This window comes from Triturus cristatus, chromosome 4_1, assembly GCF_964204655.1.
Source record: "Triturus cristatus chromosome 4_1, aTriCri1.1, whole genome shotgun sequence".
Lineage (NCBI taxonomy): Eukaryota > Metazoa > Chordata > Amphibia > Caudata > Salamandridae > Triturus > Triturus cristatus.
The window spans coordinates 1,274,797,425-1,274,825,255 of record NC_140585.1 but is presented as its reverse complement, the minus strand read 5'-3'; the positions used below and the strand labels follow the sequence as shown (position 1 = coordinate 1,274,825,255).

General features: G+C 45.9%; 1 protein-coding gene across 6 annotated transcripts in view; it reads right to left on the bottom strand.

Moving 5' to 3' along the window:
* The window catches only part of ENDOU (endonuclease, poly(U) specific), a 245,130-nt gene that overhangs the window by 140,129 nt on the left and 77,170 nt on the right, over positions 1–27,831 (bottom strand). For 5 of the 6 annotated variants that reach the window (XM_085654781.1, XM_085654782.1, XM_085654783.1 and 2 more), the window contains exons 2-4: positions 23,943–24,062; positions 19,664–19,723; positions 7,048–7,203 (exon numbers count right to left, since the gene is read on the bottom strand). In XM_085654781.1, coding sequence (XP_085510907.1) covers positions 7,048–7,203; positions 19,664–19,723; positions 23,943–24,062 — 336 coding nt within the window. The remainder of the gene's footprint in view (positions 1–7,047; positions 7,204–19,663; positions 19,724–23,942; positions 24,063–27,831) is intronic. The other variant, XM_085654784.1, reaches the window with a different exon arrangement.

Sequence of the window (27,831 nt, the reverse complement as noted above, 5' to 3'; positions counted from 1 at the left end):
GGACTTGCTGTTTGCTGCTGGCTTTTCCTTGGACCCTCCACCACTCCTTGCGGAACCCGCTTCGCGGGTCCCGCTGCAGCGTGAGAGCCGCTTGTGCATAACCTGCGGACAGTTTCAGTGAGGGACTGGGCGAGTGCAGGGCTGCGAGCGGCGGGACAGGACTACGTCTCCCAGCAGTCCTGTTAACCCGCGCCTCCTGTCACCTGGCCGCTCTCCCTGCAAGCCCCGCCCCACTCACAGCCTGAAAAAGCACCTCTGAGCTCCACTGCCCTGGGACACCTGTCGGACTTGCTGTTTGCTGCTGGCTTTTCCTTGGACCCTCCACCACTCCTTGCGGAACCCGCTTCGCGGGTCCCGCTGCGGTGTGAGAGCCGCTTGTGCATAACCTGCGGACAGTTTCAGTGAGGGACTGGGCGAGTGCAGGGCTGCGAGCGGCGGGACAGGACTACGTCTCCCAGCAGTCCTGTTAACCCGCGCCTCCTGTCACCTGGCCGCTCTCCCTGCAAGCCCCGCCCCACTTACAGCTTAACTCTCCTCCTATAAATTTAAACAGCTACTTCCGCGTCACGGGAGCGCCCGGGGATAAGCCCGGGACAAGGGCGGGACCGTCTGTGGCCGTCAGGGGTCGCAGGAGGCTGGGCTGGGCCCACTCTCTTTCACCTGCATTTCCTTGATCTTATGTGGTTTGTGAAATAGGTTCTGGGTATGCCATCATCGGCCCTAGGTGGAACACCAGCGAAGGAGGGGGGAGGCAACACCGGGACTCTGGACAATTACTTTAAATCGGTAAAGGGTGATGGGGGAAACGAAATCTCTCTGGAGATGCGTAGGGCAGAGCGTCGTCGCTCGATTGAACACATGAAAAATAGGCCCCTCAGTGATATAACTCCCTATCCTATCTCCCAAGAGGAAGGTTCCCTTAACGGCAGCCAGGATCTTTCATCCCAAGAAGACGTTCCCCTACTACTTCGGGATAGTTCTCCCATTCCTGGCCCACTTCCTAAACAAACTACGGACACCACTCCACTACTAGTTGCCAGTAGTTCGGTAGTTGACCTACTCACCCAAACACACACCAGAACCAAAACCAAGATTAATAAGCCAAAGCAAACTGTGGTGATAGAGGTGCATGACCTACCACCAAATAAGCGCAGAAGGAAGATGAGGGGTGGTCAGGGGAAGACAAAGATCCCCCACTCTGATTTTGGAAAGTCACTCAAGTCCGTACCTATGTTGGGTAGGCCATTAGTTAATGTGCATAAGGCTACTCCCCCCAAGGGTACTAACATTATTACCACTGCTTCTATTAGCGACAAAGGGAAGAGCCCACTTAACACATTACTTCCTGGCAGCTCTTTGGGGAGCATTGAATCTCTAATTAGATCACTCTTGTTGCCCATTAGCGAGAGCTTGCAGAAAATAGAACTCAGGCTGACCACTCTGGAGGCAACCTTAACCACCCTGAAAATTTCGGACAACAAACAGAGTAGAACCACTGAGTCCAATCTACCAATAGGAACATTCCCTAATATTCAAAACCCACCGATCCACACGGGGCCTCCCTTGGGCACCACTGCCGCTCCCCTTTTACAGCCACTCATGGCCATCCCAGTTCCAATTCCACCTAGCAATCCTAACATCCTACCACCACAGTCAGATGGCCCAGCTTTCCAACGTATAGTCACAGGCACAAATCCTCGGGTCCTACCTAATGTTGGTATTGCTCCCCTACTCCCTGGTAAGCCTGCCCCTAGACCACGAGGACCCGACTTACCACCAGAGGCTAATAGCCTCATGGTGGTTTTGGCTGGTGTTCCTTCTCTAGAATTGGATGAAAATGAGAACTATCACTCACTCAAGAGGAAAACCATTAAATGGTTGAATTGGAACAGACCTCTTCCAGCCCACCTCAACAATGAGATCATTATGGTAAGAAGGGTACCATGGTTGGGGAAGTCGGGGAAATCAATAGCAGGGGACTGTATCATTGTGTCTTTTCGAGACCCTGGAACAGTACTATACATTTGTGCTGGGTCAAATAGATCACTGGATTCTACCATACAGACTTTGCCAGTTTCCTTCTTTTTCCCTCCCATTCGCACGCACCATAATTTGTCACAAGGTAACTGGACAAGGGTGGAACGAAGATCTAGATACAGGGGATATGCTCCACGTCCAGTTTATCGACCTCCGGAGACTCCCTTTTTGGACCACAATCGTTTTAACTGTCTGAACGGTCTGGATGGTGTGGACTGACTGCCCCCAAACCCGGACTCAAATCCTGTGACCTTGGGTAACGGTCCCAGTAAACTTCCTGATCCGGCTGAACCCACCTCTGAAAATGACCCTGGTAGAGCAATTGGTGTAGCTTCTGGCTTTGGTACTGGCTCTTCCCCCCACTCCACCTCTGCAATCTGTTCTGTGGCTTCTCCAGCGCACATGAGACTAATTTGGTGGAATGTGGCTGGCTTAGCCAGCAAACTGGGCACCCAAGATTGGATAACTTACATCGAGTCCGGGGATGTTTGCATGCTCCAAGAGACTTGGGCTAGGGAAGATTACAACCATCAAGGTTACGAGTCATTTTCCATCCCGGCTAGGTGGGAGGGTAAGGGCCGCCCCTCTGGTGGACTCACAACTTGGGTGGCATCCCACTTAGGATGCCAGGATTCACGCCTACCGGTGCCATCAGATGATATCCTAGTGGTTTTATTAGCCTGGCCGAACCTAGCGAAACTTGCCCTGATAAATATTTACTCTAGGCCAGTGGGAGCTTCGCGTGAATCTCCCACTATAGAGGAGCTTTCAGTATATTTAGCGGAAATGCCAAGAGATATTCCTTACATAGTGGGAGGGGATTTAAATTCCCATTTTGAGCCGCTGGTCGGCCTCGTAGAGGGATTTCCCATGGAAGAAGAGTTCAGGTGGTCAGTACCCTCTGTTGTAGCACCTTCCCCAAAGGCATGGACGCCTGTGGCATTGCAGATTACTGCCCTCACCCTAAAGCATGGAATTAGAGCCTGCAATGGACGTATTAAGTCTGATGTACCAAGCAAAACCACGTACAACAGAGTGGGAAGAGAGTCCCGCTTGGACTATGCCCTTGTACAGATAGTGAACTGGTCTTCTATCCTGGACTTTAGGGTTGTGGAGAGACTGGATAGTGACCATAACGCCCTTGAACTCGATCTTAGCCATCCTGGGCTAAAGGCCTCCATAACAACCATGGAAGAGCTCAAACCTGAACTACTATTAGATAATAACAGGAGAAGAATCAGGTGGGATAAACTAGCTACGAGCCAAGTGAAACTTTCGAAGCTCTACGCAGGTTTAATCCCTATTTTGGAAAAAGTGGGAGAGCTAGCCAACGAGGTGGGCAAGATAGTCCACCATGAGAAATTATATCAGGCTCATGAGGACCTTATAAAGGGAGCGGCCTCAGAGCTTTTTTACTAGGGTCCAGAATCAGAGGACGACCCAGCAACATAAGTCCTTATGGTATAATGCAGCCTGCAGGAAGGCAAAGGGAGAACTCCTCAGAAGCATCAAGGAGGGAACAGGCAGAGAGAAGCTGCGAGAAAGTAGACGGGCTTATAAAAAGCTGGTCATCCATGCTAAAACCGAATGGGAGGAGAACCAGTGGGAGGAGCTTACCACTTCCCTCGCAACAAGAGACCACCGAATGTTTTGGAGAGTAGTAAACGGGGGGTCGGGGAACCTCCATTCGGCAATAGAGCCAAATATTGCAGCAGGGGTGTGGCAGGCACACTTCGAGTCTCTCTACAGTTCTGAGCTGGGAGAAACTAAGATTGACTTCGGTACTGGACTGGCAGAGTATGGCGGGGATTTGATAACAGTGGGGGAGGTGAAGGTAGCATTAATGGGACTTAAAGGTGGAAAGGCGCCAGGACTGGATGGCCTGCCCGGGGACCTGTTCAAGCAGGAGCCCGGTGTTTGGGCCCCCTATCTGGCTGCTGTGTTTAATGGAGTTTTGTGTGGCATGGAAATTCCGAGTACTTGGCTGGGGGCAGAGGTGGTTCCTATATTTAAAAAGGGCTCGCCCCTGCTCCCAGCCAACTATAGACCAATCAGTTTAATTGACGTGTCACAGAAGCTGTTTGGCAGGATACTGCTGAATCGGCTTCAGGACTGGGTGGAGGATACGGGCGCCCTTAGTCCGTACCAGGCGGGATTTAGAAAGGGAGTTTCTACAGTGGACCAGGTTTTTCGTCTGAATGTTATCTATTGGAGGGCAGCAATATTGGAAGGGGGTAGTTTATACACTATATTTGTGGACCTGAGAGCTGCGTTTGACCTCGTGCCCAGAGGGAAACTCTGGAGTGTTCTGGCTGAGATGGGGGTCCCCCCAGACATCCTGATAATTTTAAAGAGATTGCACCACAATAACTATGCCCGGGTCAGGTGCGGGAAACTTGGGGAATTAACGGACAGATTCCCCGTTGACAGGGGGGTTAGACAGGGCTGTGTACTGGCACCGACCCTGTTCTGCCTCTTCGTCAACGGGGTTATCGCCCATCTCAATGGAACTGAATACACGGATGCCCCAAAATTGTATGGCAGCAGGGTGCCTGCAATCATGTTTGCAGATGACTCCCTGCTGCTGTCCAAAACCCCCATGGGGATACAGAGGATCCTTGATTCTTTTGTGGCTTTCTGCACAGATAGGGGGTTAGAAATCAATGCTAACAAAACCAAGTTTATGGTCCTGAACCCAACCCCAAGATCACGCCCGAACCCTTTACTCGGAGCATCACGTTTAGAGAGAGTCTCCACCTTTGAATATCTAGGTGTAACGTTGAATGAAACCATGTCTTGGGGAACTCATCAGACTAGGGTTAATCTCAAATTAGTGCAGACCACTGGCGGCATTGCTCGGTTGATGAAAAGTTCCACATATCGACCGCTGGGGCCGCTTATCCAGATATACAAGGCACAGGCTAGAGGAGCTCTGATGTACGGGGCGGAACTGTGGGGTCACACAGCTTCTTGCAGCTTGTCTATAACTGAGAACAACTTCATTAGACAGATAGTAGCACTCCCGTCCAGTACCCCGCTCCTCCCCCTGAGGATGGACCTGGGTCTGAGACCAATAGCAGATGAACTAGCTCTCAGACCCATAGTCTTCTGGCGAAGGCTATGGAGCAGTGAAGAACTTTCTTCTTATAGGGCGGAACTGAGGGAGTTTCTAACCCACCCTAAAGCTCTACAGATCCCGTGGATAAAATATATAAAAAAGTCCTGTATGGGATTGGGGCTCCCTGACCTGTGTTCGGATCCAGCTAACGCCTCACTAAGGATCCCACGAAGAGCTTTGGTCAGTGCTTACCACGAGCAGAAATTAGCTATGGCCCTAGACTGCAAGGATGAGGGGTCATTAACACTTGCATTCGCGCAAAGCAAGGACTCATACCGGCTGGAGAGGGTTCTGGACGCTATGTCTCCTGTGTTGGCCAGGAAGCTATTTCTCCAATGGAGATATGGCACATTGCCTCTGCGATCTTACACCTGCTCCTGGTCAACACTGCCATCTACCAAGCTATGTCCGGCATGTATGGGAGCAGAGGAAAGCGATCTGCATGTGGTCTTGTTTTGTCCAACTTACAAGGCCGCCAGGAAATATTGGCTCTTACCACTTATAAGAAACCTTGGTTTTAGGGAGTACCTCCCGGTGTATAGAATTTTAAAAACTGACGTTTCAGGTCCAATTGTGTTTGCACTAGCCAAATTCCTTACTAATGTCTGGTATATTCGTACCCGTATTTTAAAGTCGCAGGCTCCCACCTAATTTTAAGTTCTAATTTTAATTGTATGGTCTTTTATCTGATGTGTTTTCTGATTATTTCTCTTTGATGGTTTTACATGTTCATATGTGTTTCTTTTGTATATCTTTTATGGCCAAATTGGCCGAAATAAAGATTAAATATATATAAATTAACTAACTTTACGTAGTTGTCTGTGGTCACCATGGGCCAGATGTTGGTAAATTCAATTTTGCGAGTCCTTAATAGCGATTTTTACCGAATCGCTATTAAGGACTCGCAAAATTGAATGTAGATGGGAATCGCAAAAAATATTTGTGATTCCTTATTATTCCTTAATTGCGAATCGCAAATTGAGATTTGCAATCAAGGAATCCCATCCCATTCATTCCAATGGGCCGCGAGGCCCATAGGAATGAATAGGATTTGCGCCCGCAATTTGAAAGTCACCACGAGGCACGCGCAAAATTGCGGGTGCAATTTCAAGGGTACAAGGGTTCCAAAAGGACACCCTTCTTGCACCCCTGAAATGTGCATGTGTGCCACATGGCACTTTGTAAAAAGCCAAAAAGTGCTTTTTGAAATGAAATCGCAAAATACCACCAATTTGAAGTTGATGGTATTTTGCGATTCCTTAAGGCAAAATCGCAATTTGCGATGCCTACCAGCATAGCATTTAGGGAATCGCAAATTGCGATTCTCTAAATGCTTGCGCAATATAAGGAATCGCAATTTTGCGATTCCTTATTTTGCGAGTAGGTTTAAACTTACCTACATTGCAAGCAGCCAAATAGCGATCGCAAAAAGGATGAAATTCTGCGAATTTCAGCACTTGCGTTCACTATTTGGCTTCCTACATCTGACCCTAAGTGTCCACAAAATTTCCTGTTGTATTGATTGGCAATATTAATGACTTTCTCCCCTCTACGCTTACATGCTGCTAAAAGAACCATTGGATTGTGGTTCTAGAAATGGTCCAGAACTTATGTGCCTGGCCGTTTCATCAGCATATATTGGTCTCTAAATGATAGACAAGGTCGATACCCTCTCATCATGAGCACTTTTACAAAAACAGTGTTTGTATAGCTGGGTTTTCATTCTGCAAATTCCTGGGAAGTTTCAGAAACAGAACAATTGGTGAACCAACCTGAATTTGGATTGGTTCTCACAGCAGTGGCATCACTTAGAATGTTATACTGATCAAAGTCTGCTGGACACTCAACCATATGCCTCAAATGCCCCATTCCACCGTATCACATATTTTTACCTTCACTCTGGCCATGAGTGCTGGTCTTGTCTGTTTTCTTGCATAAGTTGCTATAGTCATCGCAGCAGTCGTTGAACTTGCTGCATTTTCTGTTGCAGTGGCATGAGTTCTTTTTGTTGTAGGCTTCGTCACATCTTCCTTTACAAGACTTCTTGTCTGTGGTGTTACGAAATAGGGGAGAAAAGTTTTGTAGTTTGTAATCAAAATCAACCAACCACAGAATAATTGATGCATGTCATAGAAGCAGCATGCGTTAACCAGTTACAGCTGACGTAACCAAGAACTTTTGATTTAACTAAAATTATATGTGTAATGTACTTATTAATGAGGCTTTCAGCATTCCCCTTCATCCATTGGTCTGGCACTCTGTCCTTCACATTTCCTTCCACCCACTGCTGCAATCAGCATGGGGCAATGGGTCAACCCACTTCAGCATTTGGCTACCTTCAGAGCGTGGGAAGACAGTCTGTCCTTTTACAAAGAGCCTCCGCACACAATGCAGTTCATTCAGTGCCAGTGTTTACTATGGCACTGTATGCTCTTTGAGTACAAAAATATTTTTGATTCTAGATTTTTTTTTTCATTGATGATGGTCTGTCAGCTTCCGCAACAATAAAATCTCGCAAAACCATCAGAAAAAAGACAAAAGCCCTGAAAAAGAGAAAAGGCTGGCAGGTAATATGCCAGCCCTACTCTTTTTGCCAACTTTTGTTTTGATTTATGTGGGTAATCTACGTGTGATAGTCAATGTCGTATCCAGTGAAAATGAGCCTTAGCGAGGTTCAGGGATGTGAAATCAATTAATTTATTGATACTGCATTGAAAGTTCAACTCCTTAACCATAGGACCACTGTTATTATGCAAGTGCTGCTGTGGTTTGAGCTGCTCTCACGACTGGAAATAGGTGTTTTCAATTCTGTCTTTTCACTGCACATAGCATGGCTCATTGTTTGAGTGGCCCTCGATCACTCATTCCTCCACTTCAGTATCATTATTGCGTCCCCTAAGGCCTTGGAAAATAATCATTAATGGAAAATGCTCCCTCCACCACATCTTGTCCAACTATACACTAAACCTAATCCTCCTTTGCATGGTGGGGATTGTGGTAAAAGCCGTCCACTCATCATGCCTTCTTTATTACTCTTCGACTTTGAGTCCAGACTTGTTCCCACTTGTTAGCCAGAAACTACACAACTATATATAAGAAAATAATTTGTTTGACAATGGCTGTGGGTGTTCTTTGCTCCTCCTGGCCTCTCTGCAGTGTTTGATTTTATTATTATGTATTTTTTTCCAAAATCGTTTGGTGCATTCGACAGAAAGAACATGAAATTGAGACTTATAAAAACTACAATTGCTTCACATCTTAAACTAAAACAATAATATGTTACAATATACCCATAAACGACACCAGTTGAACGAGGAAAAGCTCTCTAAGCTGGTAACATTAAAAGAGTTATGTTGTTCACTCTTTTGTAAACAAAAGATGTGTTGGAACAAGTCTTAGGGGGGGAGAAAGGGAATTTGAGAGCCATAGGGTAGAAGAAAAACACTTGATTATCAATCTGCAACTTTTTAAACAAGTGGGATATTCAGCTGGAGAACAAACTTACTAAGTGCAGCCAGCAGTCATTGGGAAAACTTGAAGTATTGCTGCCATATAAGATGGGTGCTAAAGCATCGATGCCTTATAAGTGAGGTAGGCTAACTGAAAGAGATGTATCCATCTATGGGAGTCCATGGTAAGGGTTTGAGTGGGGCGCAATACGTTCGAATACACTTAGAACCCTGATGGGCCTGGCTACTTAACTGCTGAATGCCTCTGTGTGGAAGAAACCCGTGGTTAGAAAGACCTGTCAGCAGTGCACTGCCAACACTGCACAGAGATAGAAATTGCACTGCAGTCCTAAAAACAGATGCAGGGAGTCAACATTTATGGACAGTTAAGAGATTTTTTTTGCAATTGTGAGCTTGCATGATGATCTGGTAAAATGAGCCAAAGAAGTATTGGTAATGCCAGTAGGTCTGGCTTTAAATGAATATTGTATGGTAATGTGAAGGGTTACACGTAAATGGCATAGGAAGCAAAGAACTGTAGAGTGACATTGGAGTAGGTTGAAAGGACAGATGACATTTGTACTGTCAAGCCAGACCTAAAAATCCCTGTATGTTAATGACTGCCCTCTTCCTATCTGTGCTGCCGCCAGAGAAAAACATTGTATATTATCTAGTTACTTAAGGCACTTTAACCCCTTGTGTGCCACGCCCTTTCCCCGCCCTGTGCCGGCCGTTACATTAGCGGGCGGGGTTTATGACGAGCTGGACTCGTCATGGGCACAGCGCAACCGCGGCCTATGACGAGTCCAGCTCGTCATGGGCACACAAGGGGTTAATAGCATTTCAATATTTTGTGTGTGCGGCAAAGTTCAAGCTTGAGTAGCTGGATAAATACAACAATCCCAGCTACTTGGAGGGCAAGCACTATTTTTGTGGAAGCACACAACTTCTGCCAAATGAAAGCACAAAACTCCACAGTGCAGTAATAAAAATATAACTTTGAAAAGGTAGAAACAGTTGTGTTCAAAGCAAATGGCAGATGTGACACTTTCAACCCAAAGTACCTTCGGTGCGTCAAAATCAAAATCAAGAACAGCCGCAGGGAAGGTGATGCGTTGGTTCCTTACGTGCAGGGAAGGTGATGAGTCGGTTCCTTACTCCAGGGGGAGTTGATGCTTCGGTTCCTTACTGCCATGCAGAGGAGGTGATGTGTCAGTTCCTTACTGAAGGAGAGGTGATGTGTTGGTTTCTTACTCTGTCACCCTGGATGTCGAAGCTCTGTATATAAACATCCCGCAGGAAGCTACAATCAGAGTGGTCGAAGAGACCCTTAGGACCACGACTCCACAACATCCTTACCAATCAACTTCATCATGGAATGTACGGAACTAGCCCTGAAAGATAACTTTTTTAAGTTCCATAATCAGTCATTTTCTTACTGCGGCCCCAGCGTCCTAGTAGACTTGGTGCCCCAGTGCGATGCGTGAAGATCGGGAATGGTTCAGTTCTCAATGTGGCGGCGGCAATGGCACAAGCATTTACTTCCTCAGCTGTGGCCACCCGATGCGTTTGTTCTTGCAGCCGCATAGCAGGGTCTGCGTTGGAATAGGTGCGGTGATCTCGGCCTTAGAAGATTGGTGCACTCGGTGCGGCATGCAGCGATTTCTAAAGCCGCTGGCAGGCACTGTGTTGATTTCTTCAGCGATGTGTCAGAAAGAGGTACAAATGCCCACAATTCTCCTTGTTGCGTTACTTTTCAAGCTCCCAACAGCAGGAACAACCTCCAAAGGCCCAGAACAGCAGCAGGCACCTCTTGGCAGGTCAGAACTGTCAGCAATGGAGTTCAGGGGAGCTGAGGTTGAAGTCTTCGTATCCCTGAGACTTCAAAAACAGGAGGCAAGCTCTACTTCAAGCCCTTGGAGATCTTCCTCAAGCAGGGGACACAGCACACAGCAAAGTCCTTGTCCTTTCCTTGGCAGAAACAACCACTGCAGGCCAACCCCCGACAGCACACAGCAAAGGGGCAGTACTTCTCCTTCAGTTTTTCCAGCTCTTCTCCCTGGCAAAGGTTCCTCTTGAATTCCATATAACCAACGAGAGTCACTGTTCCTATCCGAAAGGAAACAAAGGTACCTACAGTTGTCTACTACTCTGTGAGTGGGGGACAGTGTGTCCTTATAATGATGCCCTCACACACCCCGAAGGATGTCATGCTTCATCATTGGGCTGGTGCTCCAAGTCGGGCCGGCACTGCAATGTCCTACGGGTCCCCCGAGGGGTCACTTTTTTGGAGATCTTTTGATAAAGCCGTGTGGATGCACAGGGTAAGAGGCAGTGAAGTCCTGAGGTGAGGCTTAAAAACGGCTGGAGGGAGTATAACATTTTTTATTAAAGAAGTGATCCCTCTGCCATTGTTACAATACAATAAAATGATGGTGCTGCTGTGGGGGTGTAATGGTCTCTGGAAGAGATCCAAAAGTGCTTCTTCAGGACCAGTAAGTAAAGTTAAGGATAAATGAGAGAGTTAAATGGCCTGTAATGATCTAGTGCCACTAGAGAAGTAGAGGAGTAGTACTCTGGGACAACAAAAAGAAGAGTAAAGTAACGTAAAAAAATATCTGTTAGGATGTATACATTTTTCCACTGTAAATTGACCTGGATCTCCCATTGGTGGGCCAAGTGCTCGTGGTAATCTGCTTTATACATTTCGCAAAATGTTTGTGCAGCTATGAGTGAGCTATCTAGGACACAAATATCCTATGACATGACGAATAAACATAAAAGATGCCCTATTACTATATGTATACAATAAAAATGAGGGCATTACCAGTCAAGACCTCAGAATCATACTACATGCATGACTCCTACAAGATCACGATATTTTTCACCTATATACAAATCATATATACAGAGGCATCACGTAGCCCTAGTATCTATGTACTTAAAACCGGATACTGATACACCATTCTAAGATGGCCGCCACGTATACGTGGACGCCTGCCCAGAAGCCTCCTGACTCAGCACATGCCCACGTGACCCGGAAACGCCCCCAGACGTCGAACGCCAGGCAATTCTTAAACAGAGCACCGGCGCCCTGTCATTACCGGCGGAGATTGCATGAGGTCGGGTAGGTGTAGCGGCGCCTGCATCCACAAGGCACAATGAGTACAATCCCTGCTCAGAGACGCTCGAGCGTGAGAAACGGAATCGGCATTTAGTTCCTAATGCTAACGCTGCCTTATCTTTATCTCTATAGCTCTCGGTTGACCCACAGACCGATTCTCATGGGGAATCTTCCCAGCCCTTAAGGGGTGAGCACACTGTTGTTACTTATACGAACACAGTGACCTGAGGTTTGCCATTAATGGCGGGGCCTAGCGGTTTTGTTTGACTTTATTTTATTTTAGTTTATCTTCATTCAATTTTTGATAGTGTACCTTACACCTGTACTATGCTTACCATGGCAACCACGATAGCGGATACCAGATCGCTTGTGTCAATGTCCTGGAATATTTCGACATAGTTGCCATGGCTAATCAAAAATAAACCATCTTTTATGTTTGTTAGTCATATCATAGGATATTTGTGTCTTAGATAGCTCACTCATAGCTGCACAAATAGTTTGCTAAATGTATAAAGCAGATTACCACGAGCACTTGGCCCACCGATGGGAGATCCAGGTCAATTTACAGTGGAAACATTTATACATCCTAACAGATATTTTTTAATGTTACCTTACTCTTCCTTTTGTCGTTCCAGAGTACAACTCTACTACTTCTCTAGTGGCACTAGATCATTATAGGCCATTTAACTCTCTGATCTGTCCTTAACTTTACTTACTGGTCCTGAAGAAGCACTTTTGGATCTCCTCCAGAGACCACAAGATAGCCCAAAACAAGTTGACCCAAAGTATATCCATTAGGGGTATACTACACAACTAGCTACAGAGGGTTATTACACCCATCACAGCAGCACCACTTTCTTGTATTTTAACAATGACTTCTTTAATACATGTTTCGGTACTCCCTCCAGCCATCCTTTAAGCTTCACCTTAGGACTTCACTGCCTTTTACCCCCACACACCCATACAACTTTATCAAAAGATCTCCGAAAAAGTGACCCTTCAGGGGACCCCTAGGGCACTTCAGTACTGACCCGACGAGGATCACCAGCCCAATGATGAAGCATGACATCCTTCAGGGTGTGTGAGGGCATCATGATAGGGACACACTGTCCCCCACTCACACAGTAATACAACGACTTTCGGTACCTTTGTTTCCTTTCTGATAGGAACAGTGACTCTCATGGGTTAAAGGTATCTCTTTGGGAGCACGAGTCACTGGACCTTTAATTTGCTCCCTGTGTCCCCCCTCTTCTTAATTGTGCGCTCCTCTTGAATTCCAGAAATTATCTCTGACGTTTTTTCTATCCATGAGACTTCCAACATGAAGCAAACTCTACTTCAAGCCCTTGGAGAAAACTCTAATAGCAGGATGATGAAAGCACAGTCCAGTCCCTTCCCTGCCCAAGACAGAAGCAACCACTGCAGGCCAACCCCAACAGCACACAGCACAGGGGCAGTACTCCTCCAGCTTTCCCGGTTCTTATTCCTGGCAGGTTCCTTAGTTCAACAGTAATCTAAAGTTTAGGGGTCTGGGCAGGCCCCACTTTTTATAGCACAAATTCCTTTGTTCTCTGGTGGCAGAGAAGCTCTTTGCCCAGCCAAAACCAGTTCTTCCTGTCTGGTGCAGCTGCCAGCAGGAGGTGTAGACAGCATTGTGTAAGGCAGACAGGGCCTATTCAGGTGCCGGGGGTATCTCCTCCCCCTACACTGAATGCAGCCCAGGTCTATTCAGCCCAGCCCTGGCTCATTCGGGAAAGGCATATCAGCCACCCCCATGGCTGCCTGAGAGAATGCACCTCCCCAGCCCCTGTCACTCCAAAGCCAGAGAGACAATATGCAAACCAGCAGAGGCACACTGGATGGCTAAGCAAGAAAATACCCACTTTCTAAAAGTGGTATTTTCAAACACACAATATAAAAATCATCTTTACTAAAAGATGGCTAAGTAAGAAAATACCAACTTTCTAAAAGGGGTATTTTCAAACACACAATATAAGAATCACCTTTACTAAAAGATGCATTTTTATATTCTGAGTTCAGGCATATTAAACTCCATCTTCCTATCTTGTCCCAATGCGATGTTAGAAATGAACTCACATTCTATCCTACGGGACAGCTAGCCTTTCAATAGTGAAAAATGAAATAAATACACTGTAGTTCACTATCAGGACATGTCACACACACCACCACATGTCCTACCTTTCATATACACTGCACCCTGCCCACAGGAGTACTTGGGCCTACCTTAGGGGTGTCTTACATGTAAGAAAAGGGAAGGTTAGGGCCTGGTAAGTGGGAACACTTGCCAGGTCAACATGGCAGTACCTAACTGTGCACAGACACTGCAGTGGCAGGTCTGAGTTACATTTATAGGCTGCTCATGTGGGTGGCACAATCAAGGTTGCAGGCCCACTAGCAGCATTTGATTTATAGGCCCTGGGCACACACAGTGCACTGTACTAGGGATTGACTAGTAAATAAAATATGTCAATCATGGAATCACCAATCCATAACAATAATTGACCGAGGAAGCACTTGCACTTTGGCACTGAACAGCAGTGGCAAAGTGCCCAAAGCATCTAGACCAGCAAAAACAAAGTCCAACGCACAGCAAAATAACAGGAGGTAAAGGCAAAAATACAGGAGAAACCCATGCCAATGATGCCAGGTCTGACAGACAGCTTTAAAAGCTTTTCTATTTTGTCAAAGTCGGGGTTTCCTTTTTCAGTCCTTCTACTTGTGTTTAGCACCAAGAGGCCCACTAGCTGAAACTGGACTTTATAACTAATCCTTCCATTCCATTACCTTATATAATGCAAAGACACCAATTTATCTCAAACTAGAAGGTACCTGGAAGGCACATAAACAAGTAGCAAATTGCTTTAACCCCTTCGCTGCGGCGCGAATTCCGCCGCAGCGCTGGGGGGGTTTGGGGTGAGCGCGGCGCCGCCATGCTCATGACGGAACCACGCCGTCATGAGTCACGGGCGAGCTGTGCTCATGACGGCGTGGTTCCGTCATGACTCCACCCACTTGCGCTGATCGCCCGCACAGGCGGGGAAACAGCGCCACGTGGGCGGAGCGGCCGCCAACGGCCGCAGCATGACGGAACCACTCCGTCATGAGCACACGGCGCCCGTGGCTCATGACGGAGTGGTTCCGTCAGGAGCATGCAAGTGGTTAAAGTGTGCAGATGAAACGGCTATTCCTAAGTAGCTTGAAATAAGAGGCCTGTTGTCATTTTCTTTATTGTGGCCTTTATGAATGGGCCTTGCCATTACCAATATAAAAATTATCCAATCTGGTTATACTTTTTTTGCGGGTCTTGTCTTCATTCCCAATATCCCCTTCTGTTCCAATTACTTGGAATCCTTCTGCAGATGCAACTACTACAAAGAATTGCTTAGTACTCACTATTGCTTTTTCTCAAGTGGACTACCCTAGAGCACTTCAGAATTATTAGACATTTTTGTCCACATCTTTTCTCCAGAGGGGAGGAGGAGAGCCACTTTTCTTGAGAAGCGGTGACCATCTTTCTTGAGCAGAGAGAGATGTCACCTGTGGCCACTAAAGGGAACAACCAATAGCCCACATTGGACCTGGGATTGCAATGTCTAAGGTGAAGGTTCTCAGTGTCTGGAGTCAGGGTGAAAAGGAGGTTATAATAGGCTCTCAGAGTTCCAGACAGTCATCTGACTTTGCTTTTTCTCTCTGCCCTTAATTTGCCTCGGCGATAAGTCCCCACACCCCTTGTGTGCATTTTAATTCCACCTCTGGCTCCCACCTTCAGTGCTTTGACATCCACAACCACTGCAAATCACTTGAAATAAACACCTACTCACTGAAGTGGGGCCGTTAGCCATAATGTCAAACTCAATTACTTAAGCCCTTGCCACTTCCTTCCAAGTGCTCTGCACTACTTTTGCTGCACCACTGCCTCCCAGGTGGTCTGCAGTGGTTTCACTGCACCATTCTCTTCTGAATGCTCTGCAGGGGTTTCAATGCACCACTCCCTTCCAGGTGCTTTGCAGAGGTTTCACTGCGCCACTCCCTTCCAGGTGATTTGCAGTGGTTCACAGCACCACTCCCTTGCAAGCGCTCTGCAGTGGTTTCACTGCTCCACTTCATTCCAAGCACTCTGCAGTGGTTTCATTGCACCATTTCCTTCCAGATGCTCTGCAGTGGTTCACTGCACTGCTCTCTTCCAAGTGTTCTAAAGTGGGCTCACTGCACCACCCCTTTCCATGAGTTCTGCAGCAGTTTCACTATACCACTCCATTGCAAACACTCTGCAGTGCTTTTAGGGCACCACTCCTTCCCACGTGCTCTGAAGTGGTTTCCTTGCACCACTTCCTTTCAAGTGGCTTCACTCCTCCACTTCTTTCCAGATGCTTTGCAGCGGCTTCACTGCACCACTCCCTTCTAAGTGCTCTGAAGTGGTTTCCTTGCACCGCTTCCTACAAAGTGGCTTCACTCCACCACTTCTTTCAGGCTCTCTGCACTGGATTCACTGCACCTCTCCCTTCCAGGTGTTCTGCAGTTGTTTCACCGCACCACTCCCTTCCAAGTGGCTTCACTCCAACACGTCTTTCCAGGCGCACTGCAGTGGTTTCACTGCACCACTCCCTTCCAGGTGTTCTGCAGTTGTTTCACCACACCACTCCCTTCCAAGTGGCTTAACTCCACTACTTCTTTCCAGGCGCACTGCAGTGGTTTCACTGCACCACTCCCTTCCAGGTGTTCTGCAGTTGTTTCACCGCACCACTCCCTTCCAAGTGGCTTCACTCCACCACTTCTTTCCAGGCCCACTGCAGTGGTTTCACTGCACCACTCCCTTCCAGGTGTTCTGCAGTTGTTTCACCCCACCACTCCCTTCCAAGTGGCTTCACTCCACCACTTCTTTCAGGCTCTCTGCAGTGGTTTCACTGCACCACTCCCTTCCAGGTGTTATGCAGTTGTTTCACCGCACCACTCCCTTCCAAGTGGCTTCCCTCGACCATGCTTTCCAGGTGCTCTGCAGTGGTTTCCGTGCACCACTTCCTTTCAAGTGGTTTCACTCCACCAATGCTTTGCATGTGCTCTGCAGTGGTTTCACTACAGCAGACATTTTATAAAACCTTACAAAAATAAATGACTAACATGAGCCTGCAACATGTTTTTTCTCTTTATAGCCATGCATATTAGAAGAGAACGAACAATGATAACTGCTTGGCTTTTGATTCTTCGGACACAGGATCCACAAGATTGATAAAACCGAAAGAAAGCTGAAAAATGTGTGCTGAGGATTTTGTAACGAATATAGATTTACTTAACTCATAAAGAAGGTAATAAAAAGTGAGAGATCTGGGACAGACGGAAGACAAAGGAAAAGTTAAATGTGTTTTTAAGTATATAAAATATAAAGGAATATAGATGTGCACGTGTGTCAGCTGTGTTTGAATTGAAATGGAAGAATTGTGTCTGAGATATTAAGGGCACATGCATGAATAAATGGGGCCTAGATATTGCCTAATGCTTAAAATTGGCATCTATGCTATTTCCTGAAAAATAGCTGTCCAGTGGACACACATGGTTATTACAGCTATCTCGTCTGCAACGTGACAATTAATAACAAACATTGGTAAATGTAATGGGTCTCTCCTATAGAGGAGCTATTGTCTTTGGCAATGAGTTTTTGCCATTTTGTACACCAGTGTGGCTTCCGCTCAGCATAGCTGAAAGGTAGTGGAGTGGAGTGTTCTAGAGTGGAGTGGGGTGGAATAGGGTGGGGTGGGCTAGTGTGGATTGAGGTAGTGGGGTGGATTGGATTAGAGTAGATTGGGATGGATTGGATCGAGGTAGAATGCGTTAGATTGAGCAGAGTGGGGTGGATTGGATTGGAGTGGGTGAACTGGATGGGGTGCATTGGAGTGGAGTGGTTTGAAATGGGGTGAGGTGGATTGGTGAGGGGTTAATTGGAGTGGGGTGGATTGGTTTGGGTGGGGTGGGGTGGTTTGGATTGAGGTGTACTGCACAATTATGCGTTAAAGCATAATTTCAGAAATTACACAAAAGAAAGAAACAAAGTTGCTTTGCAATAAAATAATCCTCATCTTTTGAGAACAGCACCCACGAGCAAAACAAAAGAAAGCATGAGAGCAAAGTGAGAAAAGAAGACTTGGCAAAATAAAAGAATGTTAATTACAGAAAATAAATCTTTGCAATTTTGATTGTCCTGCTGGTCCCGTTTTTGCCAGAGACACGCCTATTGTTTGGAGGGCACTAAAAGTTCAACAGAACAACGTAGTGCCTCAGTCACGTGGGTAGCAGCAGACGGGCACTGATTAAGTTGACACTATCAGTGCATGATTCCAGGTCCATGGAGAGGAACGGAAACAATGTTAGGTCTGCCTTGACGCATTACAAGGTTGTAAAGAAGAGAACCACACAAGCCATCAAATTGCAAGCAATGGGCAGGCTCCAAGTCCTTTTTGGATACAAGAGTGTCTTGCATGTGAGATGCATGCTCCAGTGCATGCTCTTGCAGGCTTGACCCTAAAATCATACGTGTTTAAAATTGTATTAGACTTTTGCAATACACCATACGTTTTAATCCTTAGTTCTTCCTGCTTACAGAAATGGAAAACAGTGGTGAAATATAGAAGAACGCTTAAAACAAAAAACGTTGCAAAAAGTTCTTGTGACTATGAAAGGAATTTGGGAAATCACAGGCATTATAGAGTGTATGAAGCATCCTCCCTCTGCCCCATGCTCTTCAACATCTACAAGGCCCCCCTCGAAACTATCGTCAAAAAAACATGCCAACACCCAGCTGATTCTCTCTCTCACCAAGGAACCCGACATCACCAGGCACAGTTTACAAGAAGGAATGAAGGGCGACGCATCCTGGATGAGCAGCAGTTGCCTGAAGCTCAACTCGGAGAAAACGGAAGTCCTCATTCTTGGTTCCGCCCCCTCCACATGGTACAGCTGGTAGTCCCCTGCCCTCGGTAACCCACCCACTCCTACAGACCACGCCCTCAATTTCGGCATCATACTCGACTCCTCACTCACCATGAACTGCCAGATCAACCCTGTGTCCTCTACATGCTTCAACACCCTCCGCATAATACTCCGCATGACCTTCAAAAGGATCCCCCCCGACTCCAGGAAGACCATCACCCACGCACTCATCACCAGCAGAGTGGACTATGGAAATGCGGTCTATGCCGTAATCAACAAAACACTCCTCCGCAAACTCCGGACCATCCAGAATGCCGCAGCCAGACTCATCCTCAGCATCCCACGACATGACCACATCACCCATCACCTCCCGACCTCCACTGGCTCCCAGTCAAAAAAAGAATAACCTTCAAACTGCTCACACCTGCCTGCAAAGCCCTCCATAACACCGTACCCCTATACCTCAATGAAAGAATCTCCCTCCATGCCCCCAAGAGAAACCTCCGCTCCACCGACCTAGCCCTAGCCACGTCCCCCGCATCCACAGGGCCAGAACAGGTGGCAGATCCTTCTCCTACCTCGCGGCCAAGACCTGGAATGAACTCCCCCTCCGCATCAGACAAAGATTGACACTGCACCTTTTCAGAAAAGATCTCAAGATCTGGCTCTTCGGATGACCAGGGAGCTGTCCGTACCCCCCCCCCCCCACCGCCCCAGCGCTTTGAGACCCTCAAGGGTGAGTAGCACGTTCTATAAATCCCTGATTGATTGACTGATATGCTCACAAGCCTAGACAGGCTGAGAAAGATTTCCCAGAGGGCTTAATGAGCTAGTTATCTTTAAAATACATGCATTTGACAGTATTTGAAAATGTGTTTCTGAAGGCTGTGGAGAAAACATGTGAGTGATGCATTTTAAATGTCCTGATTTATGGACATATTTGAGGATTTTGGTTCTGAAGAGTGAGAAATCATGTCAGTTAATATTTCTTACCTGCCACATCTGACGGCTTTGAATGGTGATCATGGTCGGTCTCTGAAGAAGGTTCTATATCTGTATCAGAAAAGAGAATGGCGTAATCTGAAGTGAATTATATGCAACTTTTATGCAACAATAATTGCTCAAACTTTTACAGCATTCTTAAATCACCAACCATCAAGGAATTCAGTAAAATGTTTTTTTTTTTCAGTGGAAAAAATAGGATAAATTGTAATAGCATCTTAGCGATAACATTGCTACTTCTTTTGACCTTCCCTCAGCAGTGCGTTTCTGCACAGCATTCATGTGTGCATATTTTGGTCTGCTCAACTCCTGCTGAAATGTAGGGGTGGTGGGTCAGGGTCAGAGCAGTGGCGTAATGAAACATGAGGTGGCCCCCTTGCAAAGTACATGTCCCCCCCCCCCCCACAGACCTACTCAAGAGCACTCAAGCCAGGGTTCTGTGCTGAGGGCAGGGCCAGACTGTCTCTAGCGGGTCGAAGGGGTGGGGGAGGGTTTTGTGGACTGGTTTCGTAACAGGGGGGCGGCTTTGTAGCAGTGCCACAATATTACCCCCCTGCAACAAAAGCGGAAGCAGTGTTGTTTACCAGCACCCCCCCCCCCCCCCAATCCGAGGGCCAGTCAAGCAGCAATGTGGGGATGCGAGGGCCAACACAATGTATGAGTCAGGCTTGAACCTCTTGGCAGGCTCTGGTTCAGCTCGAGATTACTTTTGATGTGAACCTGGAAAAAGAAAGAGATATTTTTTTAGTGGCTGAACTGTACAATGCAGCACTAGGAAACCTGGGATCGATCCTGGCTTCTCTGCTTCATAAAATTGTGTGGTCCTTGGTAAAGAATTTATTTTACCAAACCTCCTTTTTTAAATTGTTACTTCTAAGGACATATTCGAATATGCAAGTTTAGGATATGCGCTGTACAGAAACATCTTGGGCCACATGTATCAAAAATCCATTTTGCATTCCTTAAATAGCGAATTTTAGGTAATCACTATTTGAGGAATGCACAATGGTATGTAAGAAGATAGTGATTACCTAATAGCAATTCCTAAAGATTTGCAAACGCATTTAGGTAATTGCTATTAGGTAATAGAGCTCCATTCGTTCCTATGGGCCGCTGCAAATGGTTTGGCATTACCTAATTTGCATTTACCTAATTGGTAATCACAAATTAGGTAATACACTACTAAGGGTGCCCGGGGGGTCTAAGGCCTCTACTGAAGCCACCCAAAAAAACAGGGGCACATGTAAAGCGCACACATGCCCCAAATGTGCACATGGTTACCATTGACTTGGAGTCGATAGCATTAGCATTTCCTAAATGCACAGTTAGTATTTAAAAGACTTCTTGGTACATGTACTAAGGGAATTGTAAATTGTAATTCCCTATTTGTAGACGCAATTTTAGGTAATCGCAATTTTTTGTGATTACCTAAAATTGCAACTACAAAGCCTTTCACACATCTTGAAATGCTATTTTGCATTCGCAAACATGCGAAATTACCGATTAGCACCGTTTGCGAAAATTGTTTGAAACGTGTGGTCCCTTGTGTTTAATTTAATAAATAATAATGTTGCTCCATCAAAGGATCTAGGCCACATATTATAAGGTACACATATCAAGTGACTTGCCATTTAATTCACTCATGACATTGCTGTCAAGACAGGGGGAGGGAGCAGGAATGTTTTAAAGCTATCACCTTTAATAAATGCCTATTGCTTCCAGAATAAAAGCAACCTTTTGCATATGGAAAAGACTCTGGGCCTCATGTAGGTAGCTAAGTACCGGTCGGTAACGGCCGAAATTCGGTAAATATCCCGTTACCGACCGGTATTTAGGCATTTGAGATGTAGGAGGCATGATTTAAGGATTCGGTAATTTACCGAATCGGTAAGGGATCGGTAAAATACCGAATCGGTAAAATACAGATTCGGTAAATTACCGAATCCTTAAATCATATGTAGGGAGCACTCAAGTGAGTGAAATTCAGTAGTAAGGATTCGGTATTTAACACCAACTACAGGTTGATGTTAAATAACGAATACCTTTCAAAAAGCTAAATTTGGCTGCTTTAAAAGTGCCATGTGGCAGACATATGTGCGCCACATGTGCACACATGCACGAATCAGGGGTGCAACAGGGTGTCAATGTGACACCCTGCCACCCATGATTATGCTTCTCCTATTACCGATTCGGTATTTACCGAATCGGTAATAGTAAATGGCTTCCCATTCATTCCTATGGGCCTCCAGGCCCATAGGAATGAATGGGGAGGGATGCATTATTACCAATTCGGTAAATACCTATTCATAAATACCGATATTTACCGAATCGGTAATAATTACCGATTGTTTACCTACATACTATTTACCGATTCATAAATACCGAATCAGTAAAATTCGGTATTTATGAATCGGTAAATAGTATGTTCCCTACATATGGCCCCCTATGTTCTATCTGCTGCCCCAAAATGTGCCTGAGGAATAGACCAGTACACAGAGTCACACCCACCCTAAAGGTCAGATGTAAAGGTCTTTAATAGCATCAACTATTGAATAAAGGTTCCTTTTCTTCGATGCACCCGGCTGTGTGGAGTATATAAAATCATTCAATCTGTAATGTGAGTACTAAACAGAAGACCACTGCTGTCATAAGCAGCTGCGTCAGTAGACCCTCAAACCTATTCCAGAATTATGTTGTAACCAACACACCACATTCCACCTCTCCTGTCCTAAAAAAGACATACACGAAACTCAATCATCCATTTGTTTATAAGACTGGTTTTCGCACTATCATTCCTTTCATGCATGTATACAACTACACACCATTTCTTAGACAGTTGACAGTGAATTAACATTCACCAGGGACATCTGTGGTGTTCTACAGATAACAAGTATGAAAGCCAGCAAGGAAACATTACCTTGAGTAGAAGTAGCACCTGTCATATACAGTGCTTAAAAATGTCATACATGTGGTATGAACCACTACATACAGAACAAATTATTATTGAGCACTATAGCGCAACACCAAACAAGGCACCAGCTCAACCCATTCAGAATGCTAATTCCCTACTAGAAGGTGCTATCAGTACATTAGGAATACATAATTAATAGGATGTGATGGTTTTTCCACATGTAGGCAAGATTGTCTGTTTTCTGCTGCAGAGAGATGGCATTTCCTTGAGGCTTCTTACTGACAGGTCCACTTTCAGAGATCCTGGGCTATTGTAAGCATTTTTTATGCTAGGCAAAGTAACATTTTACAAGCCCCTCTCCTGGCATAGCGAACAACATTTGTGAGAGCATCTAATCTAGTTGTGTCATCTCTAAAGTTGGGTGGGTGTATTAAAACTTTTTTCTGCATGCTGGTGGCATGGTAGGCGAAGATTACAATCTTTGCCCAAGGTAACGGTAGGAGGTCAATAATCCTGCCATTCTCAGCAAGTTTTTGCTTTACAAGTTGGTCACTCACTTTTTCCACTTCAATTTTAAACTTTTAACCCAGATTCCTTGCAGTTGTTGGACTGAGCTAGAATCTCTTTCAGCCTACAGCAAATTCAAACTCTGTGAATGGTCGGCTGAATAAAGGCTCCATGAAGGGGGGAGGCTGTGACGTAGCTGACAAATTTGAGGGCTCTTGGCTGGTTATACAGCAAGGTAATATAAGTCAGCTGAGTAGGGCCCAAACGGCAGAGTGGTACCAAACGACATCTTGAAGCTGCAGTGGAGCATAAATTTGCTGGATTGAGAGTACCACAAAATCCATTTACTTAGGGCACTGGAAATCCTCGCACTGGTCTTGCAAGTGCTACAAATTAGGATCGAGGAGCCCTCATCAGCAACTGGCCTATAGGTCAAGGAGCGGTCAAAGATCAGTGTAATTGACATGCTCTGTGGTGGACAATACATTAATAGTCTACTTGCTATGGCAAAATCTCATACCTACTATACACCTGTAAAACATGGGATCTGGTGGTAAAGGGCGACTTCTACAGCACTCTTTTATGTGGTGAGACCATGAAGCAGCTGCTAAAGATGCGCAGATTTATTCGGATCAGATTAAAACACAAAGGGCAAGGGATCTTGAGGAGTGGTCAGTTTTATGAAGCAATATATCAATTTTCAGATAGTCCTTAATACCCAGCTTGAGACCTCCGTTTCTCTTTCACAATGGAAACTGCAGCCCATTACTTACTTATTCTACCAAAATGTGCAATTATTTTGCCTTGAGTGTATCCTATACAGGCCTATGAGGCCCACGCCTTAATACTTACACAGACATTTATTGTAGTCTCCGCAGCAGTCTCCGAAGCGCTCACACTGGCTGTTGCACTGACAATGGAAGGACTTGTCCACTTTCTTCCCACATCTGTTCTTGCAGGAGTCCTTACAAGCTGTGGGCAGAAAAAAAGCAGAGGTTAACTCTTCATAACACAGAGGAGATCATTATGGATGACTGGAACAGAAGAAGTTTGAGAAGACGCGCACACTCATCGCAGAGTTGTTGCCAAAACAAGGACCAGATGTTAGCAAGGAATCCGAAATTCTCTCAGAGTGCCAGCTCAAATGTGATACATAATATTACAGACAAGGCTTGCAGTTTTTAGAGGGATTACTTTTCATGCTCAATTTCCTCGAGAAGAATAGTAAAGGCTCCCACGTGTTCAAAGGGTTAGCTGGTGTGACAGAATACAAAAAACAAGTGGTGACTGGGAGAGACAATTCAGTGAGTGAGCAAATCTTGATTGTTACTATTTAAAAATAAGCCAGAACATGAAAAAAAAACAAAATCTAATAAATGATCGCACTGCTGTTCTTTTTGTCCCTCCTCCTCCACATCAATGCTTCTGATTTAGTTAGGGATGACAAAATGTAATACCATTTGGTGACAAAATCACAACTTTTGCTCTTCCAAATGTTTGTGTGTACTTTGTTCACCTTCACCTCGGTCAAATTTAACTGCAATTTTTTTAACAAACATTTTCCTGCAAACCATAGATTTTCCTGTGTATTTCTTTAAAAAACCTTTTAGGCTATTTCTTTAACAGTTTTTAAAAATACTTTGCAATCTTATTGACGTTGAGGTAGTGTAAAAAAATAAACCTCAATTGGAGGAAATGAAGTTTTTCAATTTCAGCAACCTTGATTTCAAAGATGGTAAATTTATAATGGTGGTTCTCCTGGCTAAAATAAATATTTAATTGCGGCTTTGATGCACATGCATTTTTACCAGTACATTATTCTTAACCATGTATAAAAATAGGACGTTGGTAAAACTATCTCTCGTGTGGAGAAGTACCTGTGGTATATCTCAGAGTGTTTTGATTTTACTTGCAAGAGGTTGTTTAACGAGGATTAAGCTCTGGCTAGACAAAATCACATACTGCACCTTCCAAACAGACATGGGGAGAGAAGTTGCTGAAATGTGGAGCAGAGTTTGATTCGGAGAGAGGTGCATGAACAAAAAGTTTTGCAGTCGTCTGACTCCTAAACATGCTTATCTAAAAATAAAAAAGAACTTAAAACATTCCCATTGGCTGCGGGGGCTAATCTTTGTAGCCTGATGTGGGCTACAGTTTGCAATTTTCTGTTTCCACAGTTTTAAAAAAGCTAACTGTTGATTTTACAGTTCTAGTGTGAGTTTAGTTGATTTTTTTAAAAAAAGAATTGATTGAATATTATGCATCAAAGGTAAGTAGCAAATACCAAATGAATATTCACAGATTACCATTAATTTTAGATAAATATAAACAAAAATAGCTGCAATCAGAAATTGGCTTTTCACATACTTTTTTAGCACAAACTTGTTTTTTTTTGCTTGCATTTCAGCAGGTTTAGACCATTTGTGACTGCTTATTGGGGCATGCGGGGGGCAACTGTTCATAGGGAGGTCTGCCTCCAGGGTTTTTTTGGGAATTGGAGCAGTCCTGGTGATTGCTGCTCCCCAAGGGATATATATGCCCCACATTTTGTCCAACCAGCCACCATTTTGTGGCATGCACGTTGGCTGGTCATAGGTATAGGAGAGAGTTTTTGTCCAGAGTGGTTTTTTTTTGTTCCTCGTTTCAACTTTTTGTGACTGTATTTTTGGCTTGATTCCTTTAATCGACTCATTGCCATCCATAAAATTCAAATTAAAAGTGGTCTGATTGAATAGCTTGGGGCCCCTGAAGGTTGCCCAGGGAGGAGGGCAGGGGCAGGGGGCGTGGCGGCTGTTTTGACTGGTTCGCCGCCATGCCAGACCACCGTTTGGAAGCCAGTTCAGCAGAGAGAAAGGGGCTGTTTGAGGTTTAGGCCCCAGGAAAATGTATGGCAGGCCACAGGGCAGAGCTTGAGCCCACGTGACCTGCTCCAGTGGTACAGCATGTGGGTGTGGGCAGGCGGAAGGCCACCGGGATTTGGGAAGTTGTCGGGGATGTCACCCGAATGGATGAATGGTCAGGGGAGCCGCTCCTGTGCAGCTGCTCCATCTGAAATGGGATTATGGCAAGGCGGTAAGAGTGGGGGCGGAGTCACTGGCTGTGAGGGTGTGTGTGGAAGGGGGATAAATTCCAGAGCCACATCAGAGATGGACAGAAGGAAGGAGAGAGGGACTGGGGCAGACAGCAGGTGCATGTCCCTCTTCTCTTTTACCATTCAGCGGGTAGAGATGGGTATGGATGAGGGAACAGAGATAACTTCTTGCTGGGAAGGAATTGAGCACAGAAAAATGGCTCTATTTTAGGAGGGCAGTAGACGAAGCAGTGGGCAGGGCAAATCAGGCAGTAGGTAGAGCGACATCAGGGTGAACTGAATGGGAGGAGGATGGGTTATGGGGCAAAGGGGGTCGCTGGACTCCTCTTTCAGTGAAAAAGGAGGACTTATTGGCCCGGGTCCTGGCGGGGACCAGATGCTGTTTAGCACTGTTTGCTTTGGGGACAAAGGAAGACGTAAAGGCACGTTCGGATGAGCAGTGGGATCAGTTCAGGAGCATTGGGAGAACAATGCGGGGATCAGTTTGGTCGGGTGGCAGGTAGTACCCAACACTCCGGGACTTTAATCTTTTTTAACCGGGTGATCAGGTCATGGCGCAGCAGATTCCGGGGAGCCCCTTGTGGCACCGATTCACTGAGAGGAAGAGAAGGCTGGGCCCAGTACAGCTGGCTAGATGGCAGCGAGGGATGTCAAGATCACTGCCACAAGAAGGTCCAGAACAACCTCAGTGGGGCACCTGGGCAGCAGGTGCGTAACTGCCCAGGACATGGCATTCAGCAACAGCAGAGGAGTTGGGAGGTTATGGTACGCCATGGTGGCAGGCAGCAAATGCTGTCACAAGCCATAAGATGTGCGATGCATTGGAGGTAACGATTATGAGTAGAGTCTAGAGGAAGAGGAACTGGTTGAGGATGAGTTGAAAAAGGGTGGAGGACCTCTGGTGGAGCTGTGGGGAGACTGGACGTGGGGGGGTGAACACTCATCGGCCTGTTACTGATGTTTTTCAGAGTACCTTGGAAGGGCAGCGGCATCAGCACAGCTGTAGAGGGCATGACAAGTTGCGACCGGGGGCCAAACAGAAGGCTCTTGAAAAGGCACTGGTCCCAGCACCAGATAAAGAGTTCAGATGCGAATCAAGGTGGCAGCAATGGTATCAGTAGATGTGGATGTGAGGGAGTCGCAAGCTCGGACTGCAATGTGGCTGCACTGGGGTTGTTTTGTATCAGATATAGCAGTTGGGTTGGATGAACCAAGTCATAGTTGAGGACGGAGCCACAAAGAATGGGCAATCTTTCAACATATGGACACTTTATGAAAGACGCAAATTAATTATGGGAGGGATATGTCTGGACGCAGTACAACAATGAGTTTTGGGCCCACATGGCAGTGGATCCCGTTGTACAGTGCGTGGAGGTTGATTCAGACCTTTGGCATCACACAATGGGCCCATCAAAATTCAGTAAGATTATCTTTACTACCAGTGGTTTACCTATTGTATATAGGCCCTTTTAGGGCTGCGCCACCCAGGGAGGGGTGAAAACTCTCGCAAAGGGTCAGCAAAGTCCCACTGGAGCCTGCTGGAACTGTAATAAAGGAATGTGCTCCCGGGAATTCTGTAGGTTTTGGCACAAATGTTCAAATGTGCCGGAGAGCAGCCCCCTTACCAATTGTTATGGCATAAGCAGCCAA